Source organism: Mobula hypostoma, chromosome 9 (genome assembly GCF_963921235.1).
Source record: "Mobula hypostoma chromosome 9, sMobHyp1.1, whole genome shotgun sequence".
Lineage (NCBI taxonomy): Eukaryota > Metazoa > Chordata > Chondrichthyes > Myliobatiformes > Myliobatidae > Mobula > Mobula hypostoma.
Window position 1 is genome coordinate 147,253,277 of NC_086105.1, and position 27,599 is coordinate 147,280,875.

Below are 27,599 nucleotides of genomic sequence, written 5' to 3' on the forward strand. Positions count from 1 at the left end.
CACCCACCCACCTGGTCTCACCTGTACCCTGCCAGCTTGTACTCCTCCCCATCCCCCCACCTTTTAGTTCTGGCTTCTTCCCCCTTCATTCGTAGCCCTAATGAAGGGTCGCAGCCCAAAAAGTTAGCTTTTTATTCCTCCCTACAAGTGCGGCCTAACCTGAACTCCTCCAGCATTTTGTGTCTGTCATTCTTCAATTATTTTCTCAGTGAGAACTGGTGGCTTGGGAGTCACAATTTGCACCTTTAAGAATTGTAGACCCACCAAAAAACAGTGGATTCCAACTTCTTTCCTATTTTACAGAAAGGCTGCAATGGAAATGGCAAACATAAACACAAGAGAAAAAGGGACCTAGTGCTTTCCTGGCATATATGACAAATAAACTCTTCTCAGGCTTCCAGCTAGGCGCAAGTATCAATTATAACCAACGTTTCAATGACAAACTCTACCATCTTCTTCAAGGCAGAGTTTGTTATCAAAACGTCAGTTATTATGATACCTGTACCCAGCTGGAAGCCTGAGAAGAGTTTATTTGTCCTAAACACAAGAGGTTTTGCAGATGCTGGAAATCCAGAGCAACACACAGACAAAATGCTGTCAACGTTTTAAGCCGAGACTCTCTGTCAGGATCATTTTCTGATGAAAGGTCTTGGCCCAAAACGTTGACTGTTTATTCCTTTCCATAGACGCTGCCTGACCTGCTGAGTTCTTCCAGCATTTAGTGTGTGTTATAATGGAAATGGCAGTTTAGTGTATATCAACAAATAACGGAATACCTACAACTTAAGTACCTTGTAAAAGTTGCTTTGGATTTGTGTTATAGCGTAGGAGAATACACAAATGTATTGCATGAAGTGTACTGCATGCAACATACATTAAAAAAACAACAGTGCTTAAAACAAAGATTGTTCAAAGCCTAGAATGGTTTCTGACACCCCTACCGCACCCCCACAATGAGTAGGTAATGATAGAAACAGTCAACAATAAATTTCAGATGAGGAGGATTTCTTTAGCCAGAGGTTGTGAATCCATGGAATTCAAAGCCACACGCGGCTGTGGACCAAGTCATAAGTTATATTGTAAGTGGAGGTTGCTAGCTGGAGGTAGATGCCCTTCAGAATAGTAAAGCCATCAAAAGTTATAGTGAAAAGGCAGGAGAATTGGGGTTGAGAGGGATAATAAATCAGCCATGACTGAATGGCAGAGCAGACTCGATGAGTCAAAAGTCTAATTCTGCTCCTATGTCTTATAAAGGCTTCATGAAAATTCAGACAAGTTAATTAATCAACAGGCAGAAGAGTAATTTTAATGAGGGATATGATTCCATGGAGAAATATACACCCATTTTGGAAATGAAATTATCTCTGCTAATTAAGTACACCCCATTGGGAAAAAGTCATAATTTTTTATAGCATAAATAAGCCTACATGCACTATGGATTGAGTTATTTACTTTTTTATTTATTAGGCTACAGAATGGAAGAGGCCCTTCCAGCCCTTCGAGCCACACTACCCAGCAATCCCCCTATTTAACCCTAGCCTAATCGCAGGATAATTTATAATGACCTATTAACCTACCAACCAGTACATCTTTGGACCGTGGGAGGAAACCAGAGCACCCAGAGGAAACCCACAAGGTCATGAGGAGAATGTACAAACTCCTTATGGGCAGCAGCGAGAATTGAACCCGGGTCACTGGTACTGTAAAAAGTTGTGCTAACCATTCTGCCACCGTGCCACTTAGCAAGTACTGACATTAACCATTCACAGAGCAATATCAACAAGACCTGCAACTGTTCAAAAGGGAAAACTCCCACCACCAGCTTAGGAACTGTCAATAAAAGAGGCTTTGACAGCTTCACCCATGTTCCAAATGCATATTAAATAAACATCATCGTGGGTCATAACTGACCTGTGACTCAAATGAGTTGTGTTGCTCTGTGCACATTTTGAAAACAGGATTTGCAAAAAAAATGCAAATATCCTACACACGCCAGACATAAAAATGCTGATACTGTCACTTCAAATAAATTACAATCCTCTGTGAATATCTTTGTAAGTGCGGTTGCCACAGAGACAGAGAGCCAAAGCACAAGCCCAATTAAGCTACGCTTGTCGATCTGGATATACTTCACAATCAATTGCAACTTATTCAAACATGTAGCTTCAAGATTCTGGATTGTTTAATGCCATTTCCAGTAGACAAGAGTAAAGGAGAACAAAATAATTGTTGCTCCAGTTCCAATGCAGCACAAGAAAAACACAATAAGATATAGAAGGCAACAATAAAAAAACATAGTAAATATAAATACACATGTTGGTTGTTTGTCTCATCCAACAATGACAACAGACCTGTGCGGGAGAGTTTTTAAAGTGCACTGGGGCAGCACCACTCTCTCGACTTCGGATGTCTGGGTCCACTGCTGCCAGTAGTCATCACAAACTGGGGTCTTCCTTGGTTGCAGTGAATGACCTGTGCCTTATCATTCCCTTCGCTCTCCACAAAGTATTACATAAATACATAAGATAGCTTATATACATAGGTTAATTGTATGTGCATAAAGTGAGACTAAACTTAAGATCAAAAATCTCTCGAGAAAGGTGGCCTGTAGAATGCCGAAAGTCCTACGCTGGTATCACCCAACCACAGCTACATAATCATCTCCAAAAGTACACGCAAATATCCACAATGAATAATCTCATTCATTTTGCATCATTTTTCCTGTTCACAGTAGAAATATCAGGGAGACTCATGCCTTAAGATCAATAGAAGTAAACTGAGTCTAATCAAAGTGAGAGAATGGTGAAACAGAGCCAATTAAAATATAGAATCAGAAAATGTTATGCTTCCTTACATGACTGAGCTTTACAGCTCAGAGCTTGATCAGAAATGGAGTTATCAGCACTGAGCCAGAAGATATTTCTAAAAGACAACTGAATAAGTTACAACTAATATATAGAAGCAAATTAGGCCATTCAGCCCATCAAGTCTGTTTTGTCATTTAATCATGGATGACTTTTTTCAACCCCATTCTCCTGCTTTCTCTTGGTAAGTGGGGTAACCATTACCCCACTTACCAATTAAGAATCTATGAATCTCTGCTTTAAATATACCCAATGACTTAGCCTCCACAGCTTGCGTCGAAGAGGCAGGTATAATGCTCAGCTTAAAAGGAAGATCTTCAGCTAATTCAGGTCCAACCAACTAAACAGGTATAATCGCAATCAATAGGAGTGAGCGAAGGACGTACTGGAGGTTACATTTGAAGGAGGAAAGGTTATCTCAGAGATGGAAGAGACTCCCGAGATTTGACCATGAGCAAAAGTCAAGCTAAGACGACTCACCTCAATGTCAGCCATCAGCTCCTTCTTCCTTCGTCTTATGTTCTCCAGCTCCTCCCTCTCTTCAACAGATAGCTCTGCTGGCACTGTAAATGGAGTTATTACAGATGAGTGCATTTTAAACAACTGAAGTACACTTTAAATTTGAAATAATAACACACAGACTGTAAATAAATATACTCTTCAATTATATGCACCTGTGTTTATGAGAATTTATCCAACCTATCATTTGTATATTGAAAAAGTATTTAGTGTTGCAATGTTTTTTTTACAACTGTTAGGCAGGTATCGTCTTGGAAGGCAATCAAATCTCATCACATGGTCGTTACTTCAAAGAAGTTATTGTTCAATATACTTTCCAAATTACAGTTTAAGCTTATTAGCATCCAGAGTTTTGGACTTGTGATTAAAGATCAAAGGTTAAAGTTTAGCTTCATTTGTCACATGTACATCAAGACATACAGTGAAATGTGCTGTTTGCATCAAGGATGTTTTGGGAGTAGCCCGCAAGTGTCGCCATGCTTCTGGCGCCAACACAGCATGCCCATAACATACTAACCCTAACTTGCACATCTTTGGAATGTGGAAAGAAACTGGAGCATCCAAAGGAAACTCACACGGTCACGTGGAGAACATAAAAGTTCCTTACACACAGCGGTGGGATCTGAACCTCAATCATACATCCAACTCTGTAAAGTGTTATGCTAACCGCTACACTACCATGCCATGTGTTCATTAGGACACGAGTTCAAATCCCACCTTGCCAGTTAGGGGATTTAAATTTAATAAATCTGGAATAAAAAGCTGCTTAGACTCAGCTGATTGACTGATGTCCTTTTGAGGATGGAAGGATCTGGGGTTCCCAACCTAAGGCCCATAGACCCCTCAGTTAATGGTAGGGGTCTAGGGCATAAAAAAAGATGGGGAACTCCTGCTCTAGATGCCCAATGCAGCAGACCCTTAACCCCTTCCAAGCACTCAGTTCAAGAGTGAACACTGAGTGCTTGGCCTTCCCTGCACCACACACATCCCAGGAACTCAAAAACTGTCTGACTTTAAGTTATGTAACAATGCAAGCTCAAAGTACAGAGTGGAGAACAAGAAACTGCAAATGTTGGAATCTAGGACAACAAGCTAGAAGATGGAGGAACTCAGCCCATCAGGCAGCATCTGTAATGGGAAATGGACAGCAGACCTTTCATGTACCGATTGCGCCACCCAACAGTCTATAGATGCTGAGTTCCTCCAATATTTTGTGTGCGTTGCTCAAAATTTTCAGCATCTGCAGTCTCTCTGCATTACCATCCAACATTAATTTTTTTCTTTTATTGGCTGTAGACAATCGTCCTCCTCCCAAAGCTCCAGGCTGGAGTAGGATATTGAGAGAACTAATGCTAGAGTTCTGATTCAACACATACACACAAGATGCTAGAGGAACTCTGCAAGTCAGGGAGCATGAAGGGGAATAAAGAGCTGACGTTTCAGGCCGAGACCCCTTCATCAGCGTAGTGATTAGTATGATGTTATTACAGCTTGAGGTGTTTCGAAATTCAATTCTGGTGCCGTGAAGAGTTTCTGTACATCTCCCATGGAACGCATGGGTGTTCCGAGTGCTCCGGTTGCCTCCCACCATCCAAAAACATACCAGGTAGGTTAATTGGTCGTTGTAAATTATCGCGTGATTAGGTTAGGGTTAAAGCAGGGGGTTGTGGGGTTGCTGGGGCGGCATTCAATGGGCCAGAAGGACCTACTCCACCTTGTATCGCTAAATGCATTTTTTTAAAAAACAGGACTGGAAAACAAAGGGGAAGAAGCCAGAACAAGTAGGTGGGTGGAGGGGGAGTAGTGCAAACTGGCAGATGATAGATAACACCTTATACTGCACCCTATAATTATTTACATAAAAACAAGAGATTCTGCAGATGCTGGAAATTTTAAGCAACACACAAAATGCCAGAGGAAATCAGCAGGTCAGGCAGCACTTATGGACGGTAATAAGCAGTCAATGCTTCGGGCCAAGACTCCTCAATAAATCCAGATTTTATTCTGAAATAAAATCCAAAAATATGGGAAATGGTGGAAGCCAGAGCTGCTCTGTCCTTTTACTAGGGATGTTTACCAGTCACTCCTTCAAGACATAGAGGGTCGAGAGGCCAGGTACCACCTGTAGGGAGAAAATTGCCAACTTCTCTCTCTCCCCAAATGCTGCCTGACCTCTATTCTATTTAATTTATCAAATAAATAAGAAGTTAGATAGGTCTGGGGTAAAGACCCTTCATCAAATCCTGATGAAGAGTCTCAACTGTTTATTCCCCTCTATAGATGCTGCCTGCCTTCAAAGTTCAAGGAAAATTTATTATCAAAATACATATGTCACAATATACAATATTCATTTTTGTGGGCCTTCACAGTAAATACAAAAAAACACAATAGAATCAATGGAAGACTGCACTCAACAAGACAGATAAACAATCAATGTGCAAAAGACAACAAAATGTGAAAATAGAAAAAGAAGAAAAGCTATGAACAAAGTAATAATAATAAATAAATAAGCAATAAATATTGAGAACATGAGATGAAGAGTCCTTAAGGTGAGTCCGCAGGTTGTGGGAACTGTTCAGTGTTGAGGCCAGTGAAGTTCCTCCAGCATCTTGTGGATTTCCAGCATCTGCAGATTCTCTTATACCTATGATGGCTACAGCACCGATAGTCCATTGCATAGCTTCAGCCCCACTTGCACTGTAGCCAAGCGCTGCCAGAGATATGAGCAACGTTCAAATGAGGAGCTGCTACCGATTTCCAACAATCGTCGCCACAATGAAAGGGGGCTGCCAGTAGCTATCCTCTTTCTGTCACCATAGTCACAAGGCACCAAGTTCAACCAACAACCACCAAGATCCAAAAACTCTGGACCTTACTGATGTTTGAAGCTCAAGTTCAAATTTATTATCATCTGACTGTACGTATATACAATCAAACGAAACAGTGTTCCTCCAGACCACAGTGCACCCAAAACAGATATCAGGCACAACACATAAAACAAAATGTTACCACAAATTAGTTAATAAAATATAATACAAAGTACATGTCGTGCACAGCACACACAGTACAGGAAGCAGCCCGCTATCCTAGTGATGAGACTTCAGTGGTGGCAGGGTACTGTATTCATTAGTCTCATACATAAAAGTTGCTGGTGGACGCAGCAGGCCAGGCAGCATCTCTAGGAAGAGGTGCAGTCGACGTTTCAGGCTGAGACCCTTCGTCAGGCTGCGTTCACCAGCAACTTTTATGTATGTTGCTTGAATTTCCAGCATCTGCAGAATTCCTGTTGTTTGCATTAGTCTCATAACCTGGTTGAAGAAGCTGTTGCTCAATTTCTTATCAAGGTACTACCTTGAGACTCATTTTCTTGCAGGCATTTATAGGAAAATAAAGAAATACAATAAACTTATGAAAACCTGTGCACATCAAATACTGACAACCGAAAGAAGACAAGTTGTACAAATAATAAGAAAGTAAATAACTAATACTGAGAATATGAGTTGGTATCACAGCAAAGCTGGCAGCCATTTTTGACACCACTACAACATAATTCACATCACAGTACCCCTTCCACACTTGATAAATGGCAACAAAGTTCTAAAAATTCAAAGTAAATTTATTGTAAAAAATCATATATGTCACCACATACTACCCTGAGATTCATGTTCTTGCGGGCATTCACAGTAAATACAGAAACACAATCAATATGCAAAAGACATTCCTTCTTCCAATGGAGTTTTACCCATCAAAACAGTGCATATCAAACCAACCTACCTCACAATGGTATTTAATACTTAAAAAGTATTCAGTCCCTACAACTACTCTCACATTTCTTTGTCTCATTTTCTAAATTTAAAATATATTGAAGCAGGATTTTTTGAGCCATTTTTACAAACCATTGTGCATCATGTCAAATCAAAAGAAAAATTCCAAAACCTGACAACAATTTACCAAAAATTAAAACCAAAACTGAAGGCGAAGAAGTATTCATCTCCTCTGTAATTACTATGGTAAATTTCCTCAGGTGCAATATACTATTAGCTTACCAACTCACCCAATTTGTTGATGTAGAAGATTGGAGGATCACCTGTTTTCAATGAATTCATAAGAATAAGTACATCCTGTCTGTAAGGTCCAACAGTATGTTAAATTTTTAACAGACCAAACCAAAATGAAGACGAAAGAGCATTCAAGACACATCAAGGAAATGATAATAGAGAAGCACAAATCTGGGGAAGGGTACAAGGCCATCTCAAAGGCATTGAAGATACCCCAGAGCTCAATGCATTAAAAAGTTGGGGGGAGGAGGGAAAGAATTGAAACCACAGCCACGTTCTGCCTAGGTCAGGCTGCCCATCTAAAAAGTCGCTGGAGAAGAATGGCACTTGTAAGAGAGGCTACTGTGACGCCAACAGTCACTCTGAGTGAGCTGCAGAAGTGAGTGGCCACAACTGGAAATAAAGTTCATGATTCCACAATCTATAAGGCCATGCATAAAAAGGGTATTTATGAAAGAATGGTGAGAAAGAAGGCCTGGCTTTAAAAAAAAGCACATCCTTGTCTGTAAAGACTTTGCGAAGTGTCACTTAGAAGATACTGTAAAGATGTGGAAGAAGTTCTTGTGGTCAGATGAGACTAAAGTGGAACTTCTTGGTCTTAACACTAAGCACTACATGTGGCATAAATCTAACACTGCGCATCAGCCAGTTAACACCATCACTACTGTAAAGTATGGTGGAGGTCACATCATGCTATGGAGATGCTTTTCAGCAGCAGGGACCGGGAATCTGGTCAGAATTGATCAGAAGATGAAGGTTGCAAAATGCAGAGAGATCCTAGATAAAAACCTGCTAGCCTCTGTTTGTTGAGTTGGAAGGGCCTGTTACTGTGCTGTATGTCAAAATTAGTAGAGATCACGCAACATCTGCAGGGGATCAAGAATCACCTTTATTAGGAATTTGCTGTGGTGTATTGTCGTGACGTGCAACAAAAGTATTCAAAGAATAATTTAAAATAAAGTTAGAAGTTAAAGTGTGGATATGGAGCAAAATATGCATAAATACATAAATATCAACATGTTAGCATTAATTTTGAGAGGACTAGAATATATAAGCAGAGATGTAATGCTGAGGCTTTGTAAGCCATTATTAAGGCCTCACAGAGTATTGTGAGCAGTTTTGGACACATTATCTAAGAAAGGATATGCTGGAATAGGAGAGGATCCAAAGGAGATTAAATGGGAATTATCCGGGAATGAAAGGTTAACGTATGAAGAGCCTTTGATAGCTCCAGGCCTGTACTTTCTTATGTACTTATGTACTCACTAGAGTTTTTAAGAATGAGGTGGTAGTTCAATGAAACCCACTGAATATTGAAAGACCTAGGCAGAGTGGATATGGAGAGGATGTTTCCTATAGTGGGGGAGACTAGGACCAGAGGGCACAGCCTCAGAGTAGAAGGACGTCCATTTAGAACTGAGATGAGAAGGAATTTCTTCAGCTAGGGAATGATGTGTCTGTAGAGTTCATTGCCACAGAAGTTCATTGTCAAGTTATTGGGTATAGTTAAAACAGAGATTGATAGTGAGAGTGGCAAAGGTTATGGGGAGAAGGGAGGAGAATGGGGTTAAGAGGGATAATAAATCAGTCATGATTGAATGGTGGGGCAGATTCGATGGGCTGAATGGTATAATTCTGCCTATATCTTATATGAGCTTATGTATTTACAATACATAAAGCTCCTTTGGGAGGAGGAGAAGATGGCGGTGCGATGTAGCGCGTGCAGCTTCTCCAGTGATGAATATCTGTAATCTAAGCACTACATGTGGCATAAATCTAACACTGTGCATCAGCCAGTTAACACCATCACTACCGTAAAGTATGGTGGAGGTCACATCATGCTATGGAGATGCTTTTCAGCAGCAGGGACCGGGAATCTGGTCAGGATTGATCAGAAGATGAAGGTTGCAAAATGCAGAGAGATCCTAGATAAAAACCTGCTAGCCTCTGCTAGAAAGCTTAAACAGGGAAGGAAATTCATCCTTCAAGCAGGACAACGACTTAAAGCACACTAGCAGAACAACCATGAAGTGTCTTCAGATGAAGAAAATTGATGTCCTTGAATGACCCAGTCAAAGTCCTGACCTTAATCTGATGGAACATCTCTGGCAAGATGGAGGCGGACGTGAGAGCACGGAGGAACATCTAGTGAAACTTCTGAAATGCTTGCTTCCCTGCCGCTGCTACTCTGTGATCAGAATTCTCTGGAGGGAAGGCCCCAAATCCTCGGCTTTGCCTGTTGCTTGGCAGCCGGGGCCGGGGTCGAAGCGCCGGTAGAGATGGTGCTCGGTGCTCGGTGTTGGAGGGCTGGTCGGAGGCTCGAAGTTTTCGGACGGACTCACAGTCAGACTGCAGCCCAGGATGCTGCATCGGCAAGTCTGCGGCGCTGGATGCTCATGGCAGGGAGAGTTTCTTCCTTCTACCGCCTGCGTGAGATGTTGGGGCTATTGGGACTTTGAGACTTTTTTTACCGTGCCCATGGTCTGCTCTTATCAAATTACGGTATTGCTTTGCATTGTTGTAACTATATGTTATAATTATGTGTTTTTTGTCAGTTTTAGTCTTGGTCTGTCTTGTCATTCTCTGATATCATACCGGAGGAACATTGTATTATTTTTTAACGTATGCATTTCTAAATGACAATAAACGAGGTCTGAGTGTCCTCATAATCTAATCTAATATAATAAACAGCATTATAAATAGTAGTTTGAGGTGTTTACAGTGCTGTGCAGTGACTGAAGTAATAGATAAGAGGGGGTGGGGCATGAAGAGTGACTAGTGATCATTTTCTCCCCAGTATCTCTGGACTACTGTCTTTAAGGGGTGACTCCACTTTACTGTGGACTTCCCCAGTAAAAGACAAGGCACCTCTGTGATTTTCAATGTTTGCTAAATTTCCAAATTTAATTTCTGGATTTCCTGAACACCTTGCTTTTGTGTTAGGTTCAGAATCAGATTCACGTTTAATAGCACTGGCATATGTCGAGAAATTTGTTTTGCGACCCTGTTCTTCCCTATGGTAGCAATAAGAAAAGGACGTGTCCTGGGTGATGGCGATCCTTAATGATGGATGCCGCCTTTTGAAGATTTCAGGGGATCAGCGCTTCTGGTAAGAAACTGCAGAAACTGCGGGAGTGGGGGTAGGGGGACCATTGTTAGAATGAATGTCCCATGCCGTGTGAAATCTCCATAATGGCACAAATTGCTTTGTAAAACGTGGTCTTATTCTTCCAAAAGTGGCCCTGGAGCTGAGCCAGAGGAGCGAAGCCACCAAGGCAGCATTCGAATCAGGATTAAAAACCACTGAACCTCGCACCCAACTGTTCAATTTTGGACCAAGCGAGAAGCTAAACTCACAACCGGCCTTAAATACCCCACAGACTACGGGAGAGGCAAACGCGGGCTGGTTTTCCAAGTACAGGGCAATCTGGTTTGATGTCTGAACCAGAACTTCAATTAATTCAAGTCACTGACATAGGGATGGATGGACAGATTCAAGATTTCTTATTGTCATTCTTCAGAACACGATTGTAAAGAAGAACAAAATAATTATTTCAGATCCGATGCAGCATTTAAAAAAAACACAATAAGCATAGAAACACAAAAATATATATAAAGGCAATCCTATAAAACATGATGTACAAGTAACTGCTGAGTGTGGCTGTATATTAGTTTATATACGTAGACTGATTATTATACTTAAGTGACGCTAGGTGCAGGAGTGCCTGAACATAAGGTGACTCTTAAGGCATAAGGATTTTGCAGATTCTGGAAATCCAGAGCAACACACACGAAATGCTGGAAGAACTCAGGTCAGGCAGCATCAATGAAAAGGAGTAACAGCCGACGTTTCGGGCCGAGACCCTTCTTTAGGTGACTCCGAGAGGGAATGTCAGACCATCCCCTATCCAAGGTAGTTTTGGTTGGAGCCACGGTAAGGAAGTGGGATTCTCGTGGGACCTTACCCCAAAATCTGCCCGTTTCGTTCGCAATCAAGGAGGTGCCCCTGAGGCAGCTAAAGCGGCGAGGTCATTCCCAGATTTAATCCCATTCCCCACCGCAGGCACCCCAAACGTAATTTAACTGTACACTCCGCAACTAACAATCAGGACAGACTGTCCAGTCCGTGTACTCTCAGCAGATAGAACAGGACACACAGCAAATCAATTTAAAATCAGTTACAATCCAAGCAGATGGAACACAGTCGCAGTCAAACAGAGCAGAGGTCACCCAACATGAATACAACTTCGAGTGTAATCCGGATGTTACTAACTGCATAGGTTTCCTTGAGGGAGTAATATTTCTGTCCTGGCTGTGGAGGGGTGGGTGGATAGCGGAATAGAAAGGGAAGAAGAAATCAAGAAAATGGACCGCTCCATCTGGTAACATTATACCGAACCACAGCGCAACGATGCCGGGACCAAGCTCGAGATGTACTCCAGCAGAATTGAGCGGACTAAATTGTGATTTGTTGAGTACTTGAGACTTTCTAGACGTGGCCACAGCATAAATAATAAAGGATCATCTCTGGGTGTACGGATAATCAACACCGTAATCCCGTCTGCTGTTGCTGTTTTTACTTTCTTTCTCTCTCTATCTCTCTCTCCCCCCCTCCCTCTGTATGTGTGTGCTTCTCTGTGTCCTTCACTGTCACTCCCCCACCTTGTGTCTTTTTGTGTGTGTGTCTTTCCATCAGTGTATGTGTCTGTCTCTTTCCCTATGTGCATTTCTCTCTCCCCCAACCCACACACAGACGTGTTTCTGTGTGTGTGTGTGTATATGTGTCTTGCTCTATGACTCTACCCCTCTCTCTGTTCTCTCCCTCCACCCTTTTCAATTTGACAACACACTAAAAATATTAGGGGTGGGGGGCAGGGTTTTAAACAATACACTTGGTAAACACAAAGGCCAGAATGACATTTTCCTGAGGTGACAACAGACAATCTATCTTCCATCAGAGTGAAAGAGGCTGCTAGGCCCAACCCCTGCACATGAACTCTCCTGACCCAGTAACCAAAGTGCAAAGACTACCATCAACAAACTGCCTCCTCGTTACCATAAAACTACTTATTGTACTAGGAGACTGTTTAAATCTTATACAGTAACAGAATGCATCTCATTATGATTTTCTGACAATGCATTTTCTCCATAACTAGACCGTAAAACATAGGAGAATTGGGCTATTCGGTCTATCAAGTCTGTTCTGTCATTCCATCATGGCTAACTTATTATCCCTCTCAACCCCATTCTCCTGCCTTCTCCCCATAACTATTTTCTAAATGGAAAGAAAATACAAAAATCTGAAACACAAAGGGACTTGTGAGTCCTTGTGCAGGATTCCCTAAAGGTTAATTTGCAGGTTGAGTCAGTGGTGAGGAAGGCAAATGTGATGTTAGCATTCATTTCAGGAGGACTAGAACATAAAAGCAAGGATATAACTTTGAGATTTTAAGAAGCACTGGTGAGGACTCACTTGGAGTATTGGGAGCAGTTTTGGGCCCCTTAGAAAGGATGTGCTGAAACTGGATAGGGTTCAAAGGAAGTTCACAAAAATAATTTCAAGTTTGAACAGCTTGTCATATGAAGAACGTTTGATGGCTCTGGACCTGTATTCACTAGAATTCAGAAGAATGAGGGGTGCCCTCATTGAAACCTATCGAATGGTGAAATGCCTTGATAGAGTGGATGTGGTGAGGTGGAGAGGATGTTTCCTATGGTGGGAGAGTCTAAGATCAGAGGACACAGCCTCAGAATAGAGGGGCGTCCTTTTAGAACAGAGATGAGAAGGAATTTCTTGAGCCAGAGAGCAGTGAATGTGGAATACCTTGCCGCTGTGGAGGCCAAGTCTGTATATATATATACACTTAAGGGAGCGGTTGACAAGCTCTTGATTGCTCTGTCTATCATTTCCTCATTCTCCTACATGACTCGAAGGTCATCGAGCTGCCAGCTCCAGTTCTCTTGGTGTTCAGAGCACTTGGTGTAGATGTGTTTGTCCGGAAGACTGGATCCCACACACAGCACAAAACACTGCCCCTGGAGCCATTCTCACTATACTATGCACTAATAGATGAGGAATGAACAAATAAGAACAGAGAGAAACTTACAAGACAATCTACCCCTCCTAAACCCAAGCCTGATGAGCCAAAGCCACTCTAAAGACTAGCACACTTAAAAGAATAGCCACAATCATCATGAGCAAACATTGGAGATGTGGTGAGAAGAGAGGCCAACTCCACCATCAAGACAGCACTTCACTGGACCCCTGAATAGCAGAGGAAACTCAGGAGACCAAAGACAACTTGGTGCCGTACCGCAGAGGCAGAAATGAGGACCCTGAAACACACCTGGGACACAATGGAAAAGATGGCCAAGGACAGAGATGGAGGACCTCCATTGCTGCCCCAAGCACCAGTGGCATAATGGGCAGTGAAGGGCCTGTACATTGCAGTAATGCTCTATGTTGTGATGTACATGTGACAAATAAAGCTGATCTTAATCACATCCACAGGAGCAATGCACCCTACACTGTCTTCTCCATTAAATCTCTGTTTATCAGTGTCTTTGATAGGAAAGGGAAAGGAAAATAGGAGAGCACAGAATTCAGGACCTGATGAAGGGACTCGGCCTGAAACGTCGACTGTTTATTCCTCTCAATAGAACCTGCCCAACCTGCTGAGTCCTTCCAGCATTTTGTGTGTGTTATTTTTGATTTTCAGTATCTGCAGAATCTCTTGTCCAAACTTCACGACACAATGAAGGCCATTTTCCAAGCATCAGCACATCCAGAGCTACAGAAGTAATGCCCATGGAAGCCTTCAGGAGAAAAATAACCACGACTGGGAGGAGTGGAGAGGAGGTTAGGTTTTGTCATCAAGTTACATTCCAATTATCCACCTTTTTATTCCTGGATGAGGAATCAGAATGTTTCCGGCAGACTGGATTTAGTCATGGAGATAATGTGAAAAATGAGGCAACTTGTTTGTACTTGAGCAGTACAACCAAATAACAGCCTGTATTTCTACAGGGCAGCAAAACATGTAACATTGCCTCATATGAGCAGTGAGATCAACATTTGGGTTTCCTCCAGATTTCTGTGGATTTCCCCTGGGTGTTCAGGTTTCCTCCCACAGCCCAAAAATGTACCAGTTAATAAGTCAAGTGGTCATTGTAATTTGTCCTATGATTAGGCTAGTGTTAAACAGGTGGGTTGCTGGGCAACGAGGCTCACTGGGCCGGAAAAGTCTGTTCTGCACCATATCGCTAAATAAATAACAATAAACATAGAACAGCACAATAATATGCACTTGGGTCCACTGCATCTATGCTGTCCATGATGTGAAATTAAACTAACCATAGCTGATCCATATCGCTCTATTCTCTGCATATTGATAAGCCCATCTAAATACATCTTAAATGGGCCTACTGTATCTGCTTCCACTAGCAGTCCTGGCAGCACATTTCAGGCAGCTAGCATTCTGGAAGATAATTTACCTCTCTCAAACAATCTCACACACACACACCTTAAACCTATGCCTCTAGTATAGGTTCCCTAAGGTTGTTATAACTGGGGGTGGAAATGGGAACAAACTCCCCCTACCTATTAAATGCTCCCAATGGTATGCATCTCAAATAGCCTCTGACAACCACATCCAGCTCCTGGCCTTCATGTGTGGCTTAGCAACTAAGCCCAGTGAAACTGACACGAGAAGGAGCAAACACAGGTTAATGGCACCTTCTAATCAGTCACTTTGGACAAATGGGGCTTCTCAACCATGGTCGGCAGCTCATCTAGGAGAAGGAAAACTCTGATCTCAAACCTCTGCTGCCTTGCAGCTATATCCGCTCATGGAGAAGGTTTCGGGAGTTAAACCCTCCCCCCCCACCCCCGAGAGAAGAATCCAGAGCTGGAGTCCCTGTGGCAGTCCTACGTTGAGTTCAACGCTGACTGGCAGTTCCCGTGAAACAGCTTGCACCCCATATTGTACTGGCCAGGCTTGCATATCTAGACAGCCAGGATGCAGCATCTATGGTCAACCCACACCAGCGGAGGCCTTACAATCTCACTCACTCAGCATTTGACATTTGACTTGAATTGAATTGACTTTATTTCTTACATCCTTCACATACATGAGGAGTAAAAATTTTTACATTACATCTCCATCTAAATGTGCAATCATAGTAATTTATAATGAATAGAACAGTCAATGTAATATAGAGTACACTCAAATCAGCGTGAGTTCATCAGTCTGATGGCCTGGTGGAAGAAGCTGTCTCGGAGCCTGTTGGTCCTGGCTTTTATGCTGCGGTACCACTTCCTGGCTGGAATAGATTGTGGTTGGGAAGGAAGGTTTGGGTTCCCAATGATCCTTTGGGCCCTTTTTACACACCTGTCCTTGTAAGTGTCCTGAATATTGGGAAGTTCACAACTACAGATGTGCTGGGCTGTCCGCACCACTCTCTGCAGAGTCCTGTGATTAAGGGAGGTACAGTTCCCATACCAGGCAGAGATGCAGCCAGTCAGGATGCTCTCAATTGTGCCCCTCTAGAAAGTTCTTTGGATTTGGGGGTCCATACCAAAGTTCCTCAACCGTCTGAGGTGAAAGGGGCGCTGTTATGCCTTTTTCACCAAACAGCTGGTATGTAAAGACCACGTGAGGTCCTCGGTGATGTGGATGCCGAGGAACTTGAAGCTGTTCACCCTCTCAACCCCAGATCCATTGATGTCAATGGGGTTAGCCCGTCTCCATTCCTCCTGTAATTCACAACCAGCTCCTTTGTTTTTGCAACATTGAGGGAGAGGTTGTTTTCTTGACACCACTGTGTCAGAGAGATGATTTCTTCCCTGTAGGTCACCTTGTTATTGTTTGAGATAAGGCCAATCAATGTAGTGCTGTCAGCAAATTTAATTAGCAGATTGGAGCTGTGGGTGGCGATGGGTCATGGGTGTACAGGGGGTAAAGGAGGGGACTCAGTATGTAGCCCTGAAGGGCTCCTGTATTGAGAGCTTTGGGAAAAAGACTGCTCTGTCCCTGCCTCTCATTATTTCATGAAACCTCTAGCAGGTTTCCAGCTTCAGCTTCTGATTCAGATTCAGATTAATTTTATTTATGGGTGTCAAGGGAGGGGTAGCACCTCTGGTGAAGGGGCTTCTCATGTGAGTGAGCTGCCGAGAATGGACCTTTGATCCCACCGGACGCTCAGCTCTCACCTGTGGCTCCAAGAAGCTGTTTGCACGCAACAGCAGCCACACCCCAGTACACCACTTTGACAGGCCGGCAAAACCAGGTGAGGTAGCCGGCGGCCTCATACCCCAGGTATGAAAGGGAAGTGCCTGTCCTTGCAAGCGAAGTCACCTCCAGCGGACTGGGTGAATGAGATCAACTGTGAGATCCAATGGCCAGGAAGGCACTTCTACCATGCTTCATGAACAGCGAGAAGCATTACAAGGCTCATGCATGGTCATCCACTACAACCAAGGAAGACTCTTTGGCTACTCATACCAATGAACCCGGATTTCCGAGGTAGAGGGAGTGGACCTGCCCCAGTTTTTCCACTTTAAAATAACTTCCCTGCAGAGATTTCTATAGTCAACATTGGACACAACACTCTGCTCCCAGCTACCTCTTAAAACTTCTGATTTTTTTATTAAGAAGTTTATTGTCAAATGTTGATCTCAATGCTCAGTGAAGCAACTTTAGACATTTTCTGTTTATTGTATTTTGTTTTTACACGTCATAGTGGGATACTCTACAGAATGATGATGACTGACAACACCACCCTGGTTTATCATACAAGTCACTCCTGCCAGCAACCTTGGGACGAATTTCTGTGTTGAAGGTTCTCTATACATGAAAGCCACCGTTGCTAATTCAAGGGCTCACAGTGAAATTTAAAAACAGATTCTATCCCCCACCTCCATAAAACCCAACCCATAGTAACAGGCACAATGCACACATATACTGGTAAGTCCTGACGAAGGGTCTCGGCCTGAAACATCGACTGCACCTCTTCCTACAGATGCTGCCTGGCCTGCTGCGTTCACCAGCAACTTTGATGTGTGTTACATATACTGGTAGTAAGTTTCCATGACAGTGACAGATGGTGTCATTGTAATCCAACATACTGGAGTCATTAGACAATTCAATCATAGAGTGGAGACTCAGCACAGTGAGATCAAGTTACCCTGATAATTGCTTTAGGAAATGAAGCCTTAAGCATGCACCTAGGGTGAAGATCATTGCTGCGGGAGGGGTAGAGTGACACTAGGTGACAACATCCTTTTCTCATGTACACATAGGGCAACCTCAATTGTATCAAGTCATCAGCAGCTCTCCAACTCCAGGTTCAATTAAAAATATTAAATGCATTTGAAAGATTATAGTTTTATTTCTCACATGCACATCATGTCCAAAACGCATCATTTGCATCAGCGACCAACACAGACTGAGGATTATGCTGGGGTTAGCCTGCAATTACCAACATGCTTCCGAAGCCAACGTATCATGCCCACAACTTACTAACCCTAACCTGCACATCTTTGGGGCGTGGGAGGAAACCAGAGCAGCCAGAGGAAACCCACAAGGTCATGGGGAAAACGTACAAACTCCTTATGGACTGCAGTGAAAACTGAACTCTGATCAGTGATCGCTAATGCTGTGAAGTGTTACGCTAACCACTATGCTACCCAGCCACATTTTATCCCCCAAACCTGCACCTAGATTTAACAAATTCCAAGTTCAAAGTACATTTATTATCAAAGTACACATATGTCACCATAGTTTGAGATCAACACACACAAAATGCTGGAGGAAATCAGGTCAGGAAACATCTATGGAGAGGAATGAACACTCGACTGCATCCAGCATCTTTAGAATTTCGTGATTGTAGTTTTAGATTACATTTTTTTAAAAAGCTATGACCAGTGCAAATTTTATAGAGGAGTTGTGCTTGATATGTTCAATATTCAAAGTCCAAAGTAAATTAATTATCAAAGTACATATATGTCACCATAACTGTGACTCCAGGCTTTGGAATGTTTTCTCTTTGAAATCCATTAACTTTGTTTTACCTACTTGATCTAAAAACTCAGTTAGGTCCAAAAAACTAGATAATGATAGAGATCTAGAAAATTATAAAGCTAGCAGGAAAGAGCTTAAGAATGAAATTAGGGGCCAGCTGGTAGCACAACGACATCGGCGCCAGACCTGGGAGCGGAGGTTCCCAGGTTCGAAACTAGTCAGGTCCGCTCCCAAGTACGCTTTCCATCCGTGTCGAGTTGAGTGTCGAGATTGTAACTCGACCTTGTAAAAATAAAGGGAAAATACTGTGAAAATGTCTGTGTAAGGAATGGTGCACCACATAGTCTCTCTCTCGCTCTGCGCCTTGTAAAAGTCATGAAAAAGACATCATCACGGACGCACGCACTGACACACAGAATCAGACGCGCATGCACGCATATGCACAGACTCGCATGCACACAGGCACACGCCAAAAAAACAGAATGAAATTAGGAGAGCCAGAAGGGGCCATGAGAAGGCCTTGGTGAGCAGGATTAAGGAAAATCCCAAGGCATTCTACAAGTATGTGAAGAGCAAGAGGATAAGACGTGACAGAGTAGGACCAATCAAGTGTGACAGTGGAAAAGTGTGTATGGAACCAGAGGAGATAGCGGAGGTACTTAATGAATACTTTGCTTCAGTATTCACTACGGAAAAAGACTTTGGTGATTGTAGGGATGACTTACAGCAGACTGAAAAGCTTGAGCACATAGACATTAAGAAAGAGGATGTGCTGGAGCTTTTGGAAAGCATCAAGTTGGGTAAGTCACCAGGACCGAATGAGATATACCCCAGGCTACTGTGGGAGGTGAGGGAGGAGATTGCTGAGCCTCTAGCAATAATCTTTGCATCATCAATGGGGACAGGAGAGTTTCTGGAGGATTGGAGGGTTGCAGATGTTGTTCCCTTATTCAAGAAAGGGAGTAGAGATAGCCCAGAAAATTATAGACCAGTGAATCTTACTTTAGTGGCTGGTAAGTTGATGGAGAAGATACTGAAAGGCAGGATTTATGAGCATTTGGAGAGGCATAATATGATTAGGAGTACTCAGCATGGCTTTGTCAAAGGCAGGTCGTACCCTACGAGCCTGATTGAATTTTCTGAGGATGTGACTAAACGCATTGATGAAAGTAGAGCAGTAGATGTAGTGTATATGGATTTCAGCAAGGCATTTGATAAGGTACCCCATACCGAGAAAGTAAGGAGGCATGGGATCCAAGGGGACCTTGCTTTGTGGATCCAGAATCAGCTTGCTCACAGACGGCAAAGAGTGGTTGTGGATAGGTCATATTCTGCGTGGAGGTTGGTGACCAGTGGTGTGCCTCAGGGATCTGTTCTGGGACCCCTTCTCTTCCTGATTTTTATAAGTGACCTGGATAAGGAAGTGGAGGGAAGGGTTAGTAAATTTGCTGATGACACAAAGGGTGGGGGTGTTGTGGATAGTGTGGAGGGCTGTCAAGAGGTTACAGTGGGACATTGATAGGATGCAAAACTGAGCTGAGAAGTGGCAGATGGAGATTGACCCAGATAAGTGTGAGGTGGTTCATTTTGGTAGGTCAAATATGACGGCAGAATATAGTATTAATGGTAAGACTTTTGGCAGTGGGGAGGACCAGAGGGATCTTGGGGTCCGAGTCCATAGAACACTCAAATCTGCTGCGCAGGTTGATTGCGTGGTTAAGAAAGCATATGGTGCCTTATGGCGTATGGCCTTTATCAACCGTGGGATTGAGTTCAAGAGCCGTGAGGTAACATTACTGTTATTTAGGGCCATGATCAGACCCCACTTGGAGTACTGTGCTCAGTTCTGTTCACCTTACTACAGGAAGGATGTGGAAACTATAGAAAGGGTGCAGAGGAGATTTACAAGGATGTTGCCTGGATTGGGGAGCATGCCCTATGAGAATAGGTTGAGTGAACTTGGCCTTTTCTTCTTGGAATGACAGAGGATGAGAGGTGACCTGATAGAGGTAATAAGATGATGAGGGGCATTGATCATGTGGATAGTCAAAGGCTTTTTCCCAGGGCTGAAATGGCTAACACAAGGGGGCACAATTTTAAGGTGCTTGGAAGTAGGTACAGAGGAGATGTCAGGGGTAAGTTTTTTTTTACAGAGAGAGAGGTGAACGCGTGGAATGGGCTGCCGGCGACGGTAGTGAAGGCGGATACAATAGGGTCTTTTAAAAGACTCTTGAATAGGTACATAGACCTTAGAAAGATAGAGGGCTATGGGTAACCCTAGATAATGTCTAAAGTACATACATGTTCAGCACAGCATTGTGGGCTGAAGGGCCTGTATTGTGCTCTAGATTTTCTATGCTTCTATATCCTACCCTGAGATTCACTTTCTTACAGGCATTCACTGTAGATACAAATAAACACAAGCGAATCAAGAAAAACTACACACATAACCAATATATAAAAGACAACAAATTGTGGAAATAGAAGAACTGAAACAAAATGATAACAAATAATAACGAGAACATGAATTGTAGAGCCCTTGAAAGTGAGCCCATATGCTGTAGTGTCAACATCACTGAGGATCTATCCTGGGCCCAACATTTGATGCAATTACAAAGAAGGCACGACAGCGGCTATATTTCATTTGGAGTTTGAGGAAATTTGGTATGCCACCAAAGACTCTCGCAAATTTCTACAGATGTACCATGGAGAGCATTCTAACTGGTTGCCTCACCATCTGGATTGTGGTGGGGGTGGGGCGGGTGGGTGGTGTGGTCTACTACACAGGATTGAAATAACTGCAGAGTTGTAAAATTAGTCATCTCCATCACGGACATTCTTCTCTGTAGTATCTAGGTCATCTTGAAGGAACGATGCCTCAAAAAGACGGTCATTAAGGACCCCCATCACCTAGGTCATGCCTTGTTCTTATTGCTGCCATCAGGGAGAAGGTACAGGAGCCTGAAGACACACATTCAACAATTCAGGAACACACAAAAACATACTGACTTCAATTCATTTTTTTTTGCTATTATTATGTATTTCATTGTACTGCCACAAAGACAACACATTTCACAATATATGCCAGTGATATTAAAACTGATTCTGATTCTGGAATCAGTTCAGTGTTGAAGTGTGTGAAGTTATCTAGTTCCTTAATAGAATTTGAATTAAGTTTAATATCACTGGCATTGGTCGTGAAATTTGTTGACTTTGTGGCACCAATACAATGCAATCAATGTTCCCTCTAATTTCTAACGACCAGTATGTGTAAAAATCTTGTGCTGTGCAATTTTTTGCCTGGTGACAACAACATATGTGCACTGAATAATCTCTTCAGTAAAAACAGTTCTAAAACTTGTAGACAAATCATCGCAAACTCCATGCTGTCAACAACATCCACATCAAACACCGGAAAAGGAAATCTGATTGTGTATGATCATGAAATATACTCAACATGCCAATGAGGTAGAAGGTGACAACCTTTTGTGCACAGTTTAAATTCTTTTGTGTGCTAGTAGCAAAAGATGTGTGTGCGTGCACACTCGCACACCGTAGAGGGAACATTAACAACAATACATAATAATAGAGAAAACAAACTATGAATTACAGTAAGCATATTTAATATATACACACACACATTCACACATACAGTATACAAGTAATGCAAAAATAGAAATAAAAAAAAGTGAGGTAGTGTTCATTCAGAAATCAAATGGCAGAGGGGAAGAAGCTTTTCCGAATGGCTGATTATGTGCCTTCAGGCTTCCGTACCTCCTTCCTGAAGGTAGCAATGAGAACAAGGCATGACCTGGGTGATGGAAATCCTTAATGATGGACCCTGCCTTTCCGAGGCATCGCTCCTTGAGGATGTTCTGGATATTACTGAGGCTGATGCTCATGATGGAGCTGACTAAGTTTACAACTCTTTGTTTCTTAACTCATCTTAACCTCCAAAATGCCCAATTCCATCAGATACAAACAAAGCATGCTCCTCAGTAGTACCATGCAATACTTCAGGATATCAGGCATAAGTTGATTAACTACTTATTGAAATTATGATCAAAGGAATACAGCAGTTTGGTAATGCCTCATTAAAATGTCTGTGTTAGAGAGCATGTCTTATGAGGATAGGTTGAGTGAGTTAGGGCTTTTCCCTCTGCAGAGGAGGATGAGAGGTGACTTGACAGAGGTGTAAAACATGATAGAGAGGCATTGGTAGAGGACAGCCACAGACCTTTTTCCCAGGGAGGAAATAACTAATATGAGGAGGACATAACTTCAAGGTGTTTGGAGGGGTATAGGGGTAGTCTTCTTTTACACAGAGAGTGGTGGCTACGTGGAACATGCTGCAGGAGTGGTGGTAGAGACAGATACATTAGGAAAGTTTAAGAGACTCTTACATAGGCACATGGATGAAAGAAAAATGGAGGGCTGTGTTGATGGGCCACAAGGCTCGTGACAGACTTTAATGAATGGATGTAGGAGAGAAGGGTTAGATTTGGGGTTCCCAACCTTTTTTTATGCTACAGACCAATACCATTAAGCAAGGGGTCCGTGGACCCAGGTTGAACTTAAATTAGGTTTGAAGGTTGGCACAACATTGTGGGCCAAAGGGCCTGTACTGCACTTCAATGTTAGGTTTTCTATGTAAAATCGTCCATGATCTATTCTACATATTGCCGTGGACTACAGAACAACACTCCCTTAAATAAACTTCCACCAACTGTTTAACAAGATCTTTTACCTGAGGAATATTTTAAAAATGTCTCCAAGCAAACTGAGGGACAAAGCTGCAGCAAATGGAAAAATAAATTTATCAAACTACAACTAATCCTTGGTCAATCTCACCACAATCATCAGGAGAATAGGGAATATACAAAAAATTTAAATTGTTTCACAATGTCTTTCTAAAACATCAGCTGGAGCCTAGTTCTGCTAGTCCACTGGGGAAGTCAAAGACGTAACATTTGCAAATCCGTGAGTCTGCTGGAGGCTGGAGGTCAAAGACGGCATGTCCTGGGGTTAGAGGACTGGATATGTGCGTGGGTGGGAGGGAGGAGAGAACAGGGTTTGTTCTGTTATTGTTGCTTTGTCACTCGGTATGCTTTATGTTCTGCCAAGCATGTGGGCATACTATGTTGGTCAAGGAATGTGTGGCAACACTTGTGAGCTGTCCCCAGCACATCTTTGGGTGTGCTGGTTGTTAATGCAAATGACACTTTTCACTGTATGTTTCAAGGTACATGTTGTAAATAAATGAATCTGAATCTGTTAGATGAGACAGGAAGGAGTTAAAGCATTGGTTTGAATCGCACCAAATGGGATGGGAGGACAGTGCAAAAGAGAGTGAAAAGGATGTTGCCGTGAATGAGGGGATAAGGCCATAAGATCATCATTGGGCACGGACTAGAAGGGCCAAGATGGCCTGTTTCCGTGCTGTAATTGTTATAGGGTTATAAGACACAGGAGCAAAATTAGACCATTTGGCCCATCAAGTCTACTCCATGCATTCAATCACGCTGATCCTTTTTTAATCCTCCTCAACCCCATTTCCCAGCCTTCTCCCCATAACCTTTGATGCCATGTCCAATCAAGAACCTATCAATCTCCGCCTTAAATACACCCAATGACCTTTGAGTGACACTTGCAATGTTCCAGTCCTCTAGCACCATGCCAGAGTCCAATGATTTTTGAAAGATCATTGCTAATGCCGCCACAATCTCTAACGCTATCTCTTTCAGGACCCTAGGGTGCAGTTCGTCTGGTCCGGGTGACTTATGTACTTTTAGGTCTTTCAGCTTTTTGAGCACCTTCTCCCTTGTAATTGTAACTGCACCCATTTCTCTTCCTTCACACACTACAACATCTGGCAAACTGCTAGTGTCTTCCACAGTGAAGACTGATGCAAAATACTCATTTAGTTCATCTGGCATCTCCTTGTCCCCCATTACTATTTCTCCTGCCTCATTTTCTAGCGGTCCTATATCCCCTCTCATCTCTTTTATTTTTTTTTACATACTTGATAAAGCTTTTACTGTCCACTTTGATATAATTTGCTAGCTTGCTTTCATATTTCATCTTTTCCTTTCTAATGATTATTTCAGTTGCTCTCTGTAGGTTTTTTTAAATTTCCCAATCCTTTGTCTTCCCACTAATTTTTGCTTTGTTGTATGCCCTCTCTTTTGTTTTTACATTAGCTTTGACTTCCCTTGGTAGCCACGGGTTGTACTATTTTGCCATTTGAGTATATATTCATTTTTGGAATACACATGTCCTGCACCTTCCTCATTTTTCCCAGAAAGGCACACCATTGCTGCTCTGCTGACATCCCCACCAGCAACTCCTTCCAATTTACTTTGACCAACTCCACTCTCATACCACTGTAATTTCCCTTACTGCACTGAAATACCACTACATCAGACTTTACTTTTTCCCTATCAAATTTCAAGTTGAATTCAATCACACTGTGTTCCTAAGGGTTTTACCTTAAGCTCCCTAATCACCTTCGGTTCATTACATAACACCCAATCCAGTGTAGCTGATCCCCTGGTAAACTCAACGACACGCTGCTCTAAAAAGCCATCTCTTAGGCATTCAACAATACACTCTCTTGAGATCCATTACCAACCTGGTTTTCCCCATCGACCTGCATGTTAAAATCTCCCATGACTATCATAACATTGCCCTTTTGACTTACCTTTTCTATTTCCTGTTGTAATCTGTAGTCCACCTCGCAGCCACTGTTGGGAGGCCTGTATATAACTGCCATCAGGGTCCTTTTACCCTTGTATTTTCTTAACTCAACCCACAAGGATTCAACATCTTCTGATTCTATGTCACATCTTTCTACTGATTTGATGCCAACTTTTACCAGTAGAGCCACGTTTCCCCCTCTGCCTACCTTCCTATCCCTCTGATACAACGTGTAACCTTTGACATTCAGCTCCCAATTATAACCATCCTTCAGCCACGATTCAGTGTTGGCAACAACATCACACCTGGCAAGAAGTAATAGTGCAACAAGATCATCCACCTTATTCCTTAAACTCCATGCATTGAGATACAACACCTTGAGTACCGTATTTGCTACCCTTTTTGATTTTGCATCCCTAATGTACTGATATTCACCCTCTCCCATCACCTGCCTGCCCTTCCTGACAGCACGCTATCTTTACTTTTTTCACCATCCGTCCTACCCTGAGTCCCATCACTCCAGTTCCCATCCCCCTGCCAAATTAGTTTAAAACCTCCCCAACAGCTCTAACAAACCTGCCCGCAAGAATATTGGTCCTCCTCGGGTTCAAGTGCAACCTGTCACTTTTGAGCAGGTCATACGTCCCCCAGAAGAGATCCCAATGATCCAAGAACCTGAAACTCTGTCCTCTGCACCAGCTTGTCAGCCACGCATTTATCTGCCAAATCATCCTGTTTCTGCCCTCACTGGCGCGTGGCACAGGCAGCAATCCAGAAATGACAATCCGGGAGATCCTGCTTCTCAGCCTTCTAGTAGCTCTCTAAAATCTCTTTTCAGGCCCTCTTTGCTTTCCTTCCTATGTCATTGGTACCAATATGTACCAAGACATCTGGCTGCTCTCCCTCCCCCTCCAAAATGTTGTGGACGCAATCTGAGACGTCCCTGACCCTGGCACCTGGAAGGCAACATGCGATCTGGGTGCCCCGTTCACATCCAAGGAATCTCCTGTCTGTTCCCCTCACTGTTGAGTCCCCTATCACCACCGTTCCCTTCTTCTCTCTCTTTCCCTTCTGCACCACAGACCCAGGCACAGTACCTATAACCCAGTTGCCATGGCATTCCCCGGAGGTCATCCCCTACAAAAGTATCCAAAGTTTTTGAGGAAAATGGCCACAGGTGTGCTCTGTACTAACTGCCTATTTACATTTCCAAACCTCCTGACCGTCACCCAGCTACTCACCTCCTGCAACTTTGGGGTGATTACTTCCCTGTAACTCTGATCAATCATCTCCTCACTCTCCCGTACAAGCCGAAGGCCACCCAGCTGCTGCTCCAGATCCCTAACAAAGTCTTCAAGGAGCTGCAGCCGGATGCACTTCACGCAGATGTAGTGCCCCGGGAGACTCTAGGTCTCCCAGGATTCCAACATTCAGCATGAAGAACACACAACTGCCATTTACTATACAAGGTACAGTAAGTCTTACTGTACAGTTGCATACAGTGACAGGCACAAACTTGGAGAACACTTTGGCTTTATTTATAAAATTATGAGGGCAATAGATAGATAAGATAGATGGTCATTTTTTTGGATGTGGTTATAACAAGTGATTGGCTGGAAAACTAGAGGATGAGGGGCAATCGTACAGAGGTTACCACCATCCAGGCCATGCTCTCTTCTCGCTACTACCATCCAGCAGGAGGTCCCACACCACCAGGTTCAGGAACAGTTATTATCCTGCAACCATCAGGCTCCTGAACCAGCAAGGATAACTTCACTCACCTCAACTATGAACTGATTCCTCAACCTACAGACTCACTTTCAAGGACTTAGCAAATCATGTTTCCTGTATTATTTATTTATTCATTCACTTACTTGTGCAATTTGTCTGCTTTTGCACATTGGTTGTTTATCGGTCTTTGCTTTTTATAGTTTTTCCATCAATTCCTTTGTATTCGTTTATTTTCCTGTAAGTGCCGTCAAGAAAATGAATCTCAGGGTTGTATATGGTGACAGATACATACTTTGATAATGAATTTACTTTGACTTTACTTGTAAGATTATAAGGGCCATAGATAGGATAGACGGTCATTTTTTCCCCAGGAGAGTTGAGAATTGAAAGGCATAAGTTTAAAATGAAAGGGACGAAATTTAAAAGATTTTCTCCACAGAAGGGATGGTGGGCATCTGGAATGAGCTGCCAGAGGAGGCAGATACAATTACACTATTTAAAAAGCATTTGAGCACGTACTTCAATAGGAAAGGCACAGAAAACTGCAGGCCTAACATGAGACAAATGGGATTCCGTTAGATAAGCACAATATTTGGAATAGACATAGCGGGCTGAAAGGACCCATTTCTGTGCCGTACACTTCTATAATTCTAAATCTCTCGATACAGGTGTCCCCCGATTTACCAAAGTTCGCTTTACGCCACTTCACT

At 42.8% G+C, this 27,599-nt stretch overlaps 1 protein-coding gene across 1 annotated transcript in view; it reads right to left on the bottom strand.

The window, feature by feature from the left end:
- The window catches only part of cyth3a (cytohesin 3a), a 118,944-nt gene that overhangs the window by 45,965 nt on the left and 45,380 nt on the right, over positions 1 to 27,599 (bottom strand). Inside the window, exon 2 of the mRNA XM_063059390.1 lies at positions 3,345 to 3,427. Within this exon, the coding sequence (XP_062915460.1) occupies positions 3,345 to 3,427 (83 nt within the window). The remainder of the gene's footprint in view (positions 1 to 3,344; positions 3,428 to 27,599) is intronic.